We start from the raw sequence: 8259 nt of genomic DNA, 5'->3' as shown, positions 1-8259 counted from the left end.
CATGGCTAATCCAACCCAGGAGCAGATGCCTCTTTTTCCTTTAAGTTAAAGCTGCAGGCCATCAATTTTTCAAATTACAAGTTCTGTGGACATATAAGTCACTTCATATCATGACACTAGGGTGGCTAACACTACTTTCTTTGGTTTTCAAAGCATAATAACACTTTTTTCTTAATGCTCTTAATGCTTACACAATGCTACTCAAGGTTATGGTCAATTTACCTGAGCAGGACTGAGCCCTACAATCACTTACTGTAGTAAAATCAAGGTTCTCAAACTTTCAAACAAGAAAGGTTTTTAGAATCCCTCTGAAACTCATGCAATCTGATAAAAATACCGTGGGACAGGAAGAACAAATTTTCCCTTGAGCTGTCAATAGCAACCCAACATCAGTGGACCTGGATATGAGGTCGTGCCCTGACTCCAACCCAAACTTCTCTTGTCCATGCAAAGATTGCGTGGGCCAATTTAAAAAGGAGTTTTTAAATTTTCTATAAAACAAATAAACTTTTAGTGACTAATGACCCATTCCTGACTCCAGTACCCATGGAAATCTGGTTCATGAAGTTGGCAGCATGAAATTATGTCATTACTTTGGAGTCAGAATGGAGATGATTGATTAATTTCCCTGTCAAAGATGCCTGCAGATTGCACTGCTGTTAGTAGCTGGGACTGGTTATATACAACTAATTTATATTATGTAGCTATCTTCCACTCAGTGCATCTTGTTGGAGAAATCATTTTCTTTTATTGGGAAAAGTTATTGAGTTCTGGTTGCTGCAGTTTGTAGGCACTCTTAATAGATCCTGTAAGTTGACTTTGTTTTTTTTTGGATTAATGCATGAGATGTGGGCATTGCTCTCTGAGCCAGCATTTATTGTGCATCCCTAAATACCCTTGAACTGAATAGTTTGCTAGGCCATTTCTGATGGCAGTTAAGAGTCAGTCACATTGCCAGAACAGGTAAGGATGGAAGACATCCTTCCCTAAAGGACATTAGTGAATCAGATTTTTTTTTGACAATTGACAATGGTTTCTTGGTCATCAATGGACAATTAATTCCAGATTTTTAGCAAATTCTAATTTAACTATCTGCCGTGGTGGGATTTGAATCCAGGTTCCAGAGAATTCTGGGAACCTGGGCCTCTGGATCAGCAGTCCAGTGCCAATATCACTACACCATCGCCTCCTTGTTTGGTGAATAACTGTTATAAATTCTCCCATAAATCCATCCTGCTCCTCCTATCCCACTAACTGACACAATGGCACCACAGACACTTGATATAAAGTTTATATCCCAGTTTATATTAATCTGCAGACTTTTCAAGAGGCCAATACTAACAGACCTTGATATTACGCTTTGAGATTTATTCACTGGTGAGCAAAAATACTAAAATGTATTCTTTCCCCCGAACTTTCAGCCTCAGTAAATTCAAATGTAACTTCACGGGAATTGTGATGTAAAGCCTATTTATCCACGTAAGCCAGCATCCTGCGGCACTTCAGATGGGCACATGACAAAGTTTCAGGAGAAGCTTTGAGAAAATCGTTGCTCAGTGGAAATGGGGAAAGATGCCCCATGCAGAGGGGGCAGTGAGGAGCCTCACCATTCTGGCCAGTGCTGTGGCTGCTGTCTGAGTCTGGTGGTAAGCTCTTTTGATACCTACATTGCAGTCCTACAACAGAAGAAAGTTCACAATTGTTATTTTGTGACTAACCTGCACAGTTTATGTGCCTTGCTTGCCCTACCAATATCAGCTGCCTGACTTGCCAAAGAGCAGCCCATAGATGAGCTTTAGCTTATTTTTGTGGGACTGGGAGGAGTACAAGTGCTTCTCTGGATTCTACAAAACCAACATGCAGATACTGCTGACTCCACCACTGCCACCCTCCCCCCATCTCCTCCACGGTTCTACTTTCCTCTGGGTTTTGTTAGAAATGGGTCGATGTGTTCAGCCGCCGAATCCATTGAGAGTGCAGCCCTGACATTTCAGAGCGAATGCCACATGCGTGGCACTGACCATCTTGTGCTTGGCATACTCCGTGTAGGTGACTGCATCCCTGATCACATTCTGCAGGGAAATCTTAAGTGCTCCGTGGGTCCTCTCGTAGATGAAGCCTGAGATCTGCTTGACGCTGCAGTTGGCTGCTTTGGTGTTGCCCTGGATGCTATCACAAAACACTTTGTGGTACTGCTTTGCTCTGCCTTTTCCCAGTCCTTTACCTCCTTTTCCTCTGCCAGACATGCTTAAAGTTTATTTATTAGTGCCACAAGTAGGCTTACATTAACACTGCAATGTAGTCACTGTGAAAATCCCACACTCCTGCGCCTGTTCAGGTACACTGAGGGAGAACTTAGCGTGACCAATCCACCTAACCAGCACAGCTTTCAGACTGTGGGAGGAAACTGGAGCATCTGGAGGAAACCCATGCAGACATTGGGAGAATGTATAAACTCCACATAGACAATGACCCAAGCTGGGAATCTAACCCGGGTCCCTGGCACTGAGGCAGCAATATATATTAGTTATATATATTATATATTATATTATATATTATATTATATATATATATTATATTATATATATCGAGGTGCCTTCTTCTTCTTTCATTAGCAACAGATATAATATAATAATATAATAATAATACCATCCATACACCACCCACATGATTCTTCTTCAGTCAAAGCGCTTTTTGATATTGCAGTGGATTGCTCCACAGTGCTAATTTCCATGGGCCAAATACTGATAAGATGTGGCTCTCAGAATGGACCAGGCCTCTCACTGGGACTACTGGGACCAGCCAGCATTTACACTGCTTTTCTTGCTGCCTGACGTCCACATCATGGGAGGAACTGCATCTACATTCCTTGCTCTTTTTCGGAATCTATTCCTCCTTTCAAATCATTAGTTTTTGAAATAAATATAACAATCACTTTTAGTTTGAGTGTACCGGGAGTGGGGGGGTAGGGGAGGGGTGCGCTTTTCCAGTTTTGAATTTGACAGCAGAATTTTGTGGGCAGCCCGTGAAATCTCCATTGTAATCTACTGAGGGAAACATGTCAATATTTATTTTGCATGGCACAAGGAAGCAAAAGATGAATTTGACCAATGCTCTGGTGATGGGCTAGGAAGCTGGAGGGTTGATAAAATGGCACCAGAAGGTGTTGGGTTGAGAGGCCGACTTCTCCTTGCTGCTACAGCATATTACCAGTGGTGGGAATCTTAACGGTGTAGCCACTCAACAAATGGCCAATTGTACCAGTTCGGTGCCCATTTAAGGGCCTCCTCCTGCCCCAGTCAGTATTTTTTTGGTGTAGAAAGGGCTGCCACCACACTGGGAGACTGACAGGTAAATCTTGGCAGCCTTCCAGCAAATTCCTAGTGTGGGGGCAGGGGAAGGGGTAGCTTTAGGGCCACTACATAGCACATATAAGGGTTTCTCTAGATGGCAATGGCCACTTCTGTGGTTATGATGTCGCCTCTAGAAGGTGCACCCCCCCCCGCGATAGCCAGGGCATGATAAGAAATAACTTCATCTTATCTCGGCATCGAGGTGCCTTCTTCTTCTTTCATTAGCAACAGCCGTGGCCACTAGTAGCTGTGCTGTGGGTCCTCATGGGCTGGCATCCTGGGAGATTATTCCCCATTCTCAATTGAATGGCGCTTCCAGTGGCTGCCACTTAATTGTAGTCGCCACCAGTAAAATGCCATCCAGGATCGTGCTGCACATTCACTAGAGCTCAAGTCCTGCTTTTGGTCCTAGCAGCAAGATTACTCACTTTTATATATAATTCACCCCAAAATATCAATTCTAATGAGGCATGTGTCCTTCATGGAGACTACCTCTATATTCTATATATGAGCAAGGTGTGTGGGAAGACATTCTGAATTGTTACAAACGACCTCATTGATTTATGAAAGTCAGCAGAATCTTCAGTATGAATTATCTGTATCTCTGTTGCATCTAAAATAAAAAACTGCAAAAGGTAATGATCTAAAAGTATACTGAAGTTCAAATGGTGTCTGTAAACGGAAAAGGTAAATTTTGAAGAATAGACACCCGAAACATTTTAACCTGTTTCTTTCTCTTACAGATGCTGTGTGTTCTCAGCATTTTCCATTTCATAGTCGCATTATTTTATACAATTAGGAGATGCATGACAGAGTTAGAGTTTATGAACCAATTAATGGCTCTGTCATGCTGACTAAACAGTGAGGTCATAGGCTGAAGTGCTATCATTTATGAGCAGCTCAGTTTAAAGATATAGAGCTGTTTCTTACATGGTCCTATTGTGTGCCTTTGAAACTTGAAGTGCTGTTTGAACATTGCTGAAAGGCCAATATTTGCTTGACTGCTTTGCTGATCTGGAGTTGCATGGATGGCTGCCACACCAACTGGCAAATGAGTTAAGGATGTTAGAAAAAGTGGTGAGTCAGTTGGGGTAACCTGAGGCTGCTCAAGAATGGAGGCCAACAGACTCTGTGTGAAAGCTTTACTTTTCACTTTGGAATGGAGCTTTGGAAATGTTCTTGTCTGTGAGGATTCAGATGATGCAGGTTGTGCAGAAAGAGAGCACAATCTTACTGGCCATTCACACCATGCTCCTGCTGCAGCAAGATCAGAGAATTTGGTGTCCAACCAAATCTTCATTCACTGCAGTGGGATAGGAAAATCTCACCAGTGTGAATGGTGGTAATATTCCAGCCACAGAATCTAAAGAATTTACATCAAAAAGTGCCTTATATAAGCTTTTCAAAGTGTCTCACATCAAATTAACTATCTTGAACAGTTCTTTTCAATAGGTGGAATAAAATTGTCTGTTATTTTGGGCACATCAAGGTGCCATAAACAGCAATGAGATGAATGACCAGTTAATCTATTTTTTGTAGGTGTTGCGCTAAGGGAAGAATTCCAGTCAGGTTTCTAGGCAAACTCTCTGGATTTCAAATTGCAGAGGTTGTTGGGGTTGATTAAAGACTGACAGTAACTCCACTGAGTACTGTGGAATTGAGAGGGGCACTCCTGCTCCTTGTGGCTTGAGAGGAAGGCTGCTAGAGGCAAGCATACTTTTTGGTGGTGGCTGCTTATTCAGCCATAGCGATTGCACCAAAATCTGAGTGGAGCAAAGGACTTGAAACCAAGACCACCATCTTGGATGCTACAAAAGAACATAGCCTAGCAAAACTGGTCAAGGTTGTCCCTACTTGCCATCTGGAAAGTGAGTGCATCTGAGAACCACATTTTGATCAGTGTTTTTAACCTCCTTAATACTGCAAAAAATTTGTATTATACTTTGTATTATATCTTACCCTCAGCTTTTATCTTTTTTTTTAGTTTATTTAAAGTTTATTTATTAGTGTCACAAGTAGGCTTACATTAACACTGCAGTGAAGTTACTGTGAAAATCCCCTAGTTGCCACACTCCCACACCTGTTCGGGTACACTGAAGGAGAATTTAGCATGGCCAATGCATCTGTTTCTCCACACGTAGAGAGGCCCAGAGTTGAAAGGGTAAACGTTGCAGGGCCCCATGTCACTGGATAAACTTTGCGTGTAGACAGTTTATATCGAAAGCACAGCCTGAATATTAGTTCCAAATTACTCTCTAGTCTAAATTCTTTATTTGGAACCTGCCTCTGTTTATAAGTATTTTTCTGTAGCATTGTGAATTATTCATTAAGTTAATGTTTGTCCTTGATCATTAGTTATGACCCAGGATTGTTCAAGAATAGTTATGTTTTATATTCATTTTGATGTTGTCTCTCTTGTTCATGCCCTACCTTGGCTTTGATACGAACTGATGAAAGGCTGTCAAGTCATGGAGTTATTTGAGTTTTGCTTGACTTTGATTTTTCTATTCATAATAAAGCCGAAACAAAGTGTTCTTCTCAGCCAGCATTAGATTATGCTGGGGTCTGAATCAGTACTGACTGAATTCTGCTATTCACAGGGCACATCATATTCATATTATTTTATATTCAACTCATCCAACACTCTTCTGCCTATATCCTATTACAAACCAAGTGCTGCTCATCTGTCACCAATCCCCCCTCAATGTCTTTAATTTAAAATTGAATTCTTTAAAATTCAAATTTCTTCATGGGCTTCAGCTCCTCCTTGTCTCTTAACGTCCACCATCCCTACAAATCTCCATTCTCCTGACTCTGACCTTCCCCTTATTCCTTCCTCTATCATTCTCCTTCAGCCTACTTGTCGAAATGCTCTTCCTAAACCTCTTTGCTTCTCCCATCATTCTCTCTCTCTTCTGTTAAGACTTTGACCAAGATTTCACCCACTCCCTCCTAATGGCTCCTTCTTTGGCTTGATACCCATTCATTTGAGATATGGATTTTGATCCACAGATCCTGCTACCATTGAGTTTCTCCCAGTATTATCTCCTTTAAGAAAGCAACAACTTTAAGAAACTTTGAAATTAGCTGCATCTTAACTAAAGCTAGGACTACATGACTCAGGACATCTGAAACACTAACTGATGACAGTACAATATCATTTACATTTTACGTACACCCTGTTTCTTTCACATCTGTGCACATTGGTCAATTCAATTTGGCAAGTGTTCAGTTAACTGTTTTTTGTGCCTTTCCCTTCTTTTCCTCTTTTCGTTTATCAGCCTGAGAAACCCGGCACTTCTGCAGCAGTTAAGCTGTGAGTGGTGTATGTTTAAGTACAGTACGTAGAGGATGAAGCCTCTGAGCACACTAGTTACAGAGTGACTTGAACCTGTCACTTTTGTCATCTGTGTGATGAGTTATTTTCCGAGTGCTCAGCTGCTTGTTTGATGGGGAGGGCCCCTGGTGATAAGCTGACAAAGCTGATTTGGCAGCCAAAGAAAGAGGAATCCTCTCACTTATGTCGGTCTAGCAGGCTGTGAGTATTCCCTGATGGCTAAAGGGTCGGTGTGGTCAAGGTGCTATGGCAGGCCGTGCTGCTAGCTGCATCTCCATCTGGAGAGGCACTGATCTATACACTCGGATGTCTTTTAAAAACCCAGTCATCTGAGATTGATCACTCCTGGAACCAGTCAGGAGTGGCCTCTGACCAGCAACATGTTTTTAATCAGGGACCAATCCACTTAACAGAGGCTTAAAACCACAATGTTTCAAAATGTAATTTTTTAAAAAGTTTACCAGTTTAATATTGAATTGTGATGGAGATTAGTTACCTTTTACAAATTAAGATGAATGTGCAGATTACTGTACATACAAATGGATCTAAGTCACATGGCTCTTTGTGAACATTATAATAAAGCTGCCTTTCAGATACTGATAAGTGGAGCTTTGCCGTCATTATTTTTTCTTGCTGGAAAGCAAACCAGAATGAGCTGTATAAATCCATGCTGGAAGTCATGGACTATAAAAGGCAGAGCAACATCGCAAGTATAGCACATTTTGGATGATCTTAAGCTGCTGTTACACTGCAGGATATACTTTGAGACCATTACATGTTCAGAACAGCGTGCATCAGGCAGATCAGAAATTACACCGCTAGCTCCGTTGCAATTACACTCTGCCAGCGGAAAACCAAATCAACATGAGATTACTCCCTCAGTCTTTGTATGCATTCAATTTGGGTGGTTTGGCATCTGAATTAGAAACTACGCAATAACTGGTTTACTAAAGGTATGTACAAATCTTCAAAAGGCACTGAGTGTCTTTGACTTTGGACAATAATGCTCAATTAGTGATACTGAATGGACTACCCATTTCCCAAACAAATGGAACTAAACACCGAGAGAGATGAAAAATGAGCTGCTGATTCACTACCATTCTTCAGACTAACACACGAAGTAAAATTATCTCCAGATGTGTCAAGGTGGGAATTTACAGAAGTACAATCCCAGTTAACATGAAACTTTGGAAGTCTTTTAGGATTTTATACAAAATGAAAGCAAGTTAAATTTGAAAGTGTAGCTAGTGAGCTTCAGGCACCTCATTTGGACCTGATTTGCACGTTTAAGCAACATTGCTTGAGTTTCAGGTGGATGGCTTACCCATGTACAATGAATATTGTCTTGCAAGTCAAGGGACCAGTTGAGGAAATGCCCCTCATTTCCAACTATTGGATACTTGTTCTTCAGGTGCAAATTAAATGGATATTATTGAACATACAATGTTCATTCAGTTCATTAGATTGAGGTCCAGAGTAGAAACAAGCAGATTAGTTTATTTAACATTAGTCAGGCAAATAAGCAGGGTTCAATTAACCCAATATACCTTTGCTGTTCTTCTCACAGTG

At 41.2% G+C, this 8259-nt stretch overlaps 1 protein-coding gene across 1 annotated transcript; it reads right to left on the bottom strand.

Annotated features, from left to right (window-relative positions):
- Positions 1-1952: 1952 nt before the first annotated feature.
- On the bottom strand, positions 1953-2246 carry LOC145359748 (histone H4-like). The gene has a single exon (XM_080214506.1). It carries the CDS (start codon positions 2244-2246, stop codon positions 1953-1955), a length of 294 nt encoding a protein of 97 aa, XP_080070632.1.
- Positions 2247-8259: the final 6013 nt, after the last annotated feature.

This window comes from Carcharhinus amblyrhynchos, chromosome 2, assembly GCF_965287045.1.
Source record: "Carcharhinus amblyrhynchos chromosome 2, sCarAmb.v2.hapA, whole genome shotgun sequence".
Taxonomy (NCBI): domain Eukaryota; kingdom Metazoa; phylum Chordata; class Chondrichthyes; order Carcharhiniformes; family Carcharhinidae; genus Carcharhinus; species Carcharhinus amblyrhynchos.
This window is presented reverse-complemented; position numbering and strand designations above follow the sequence as displayed.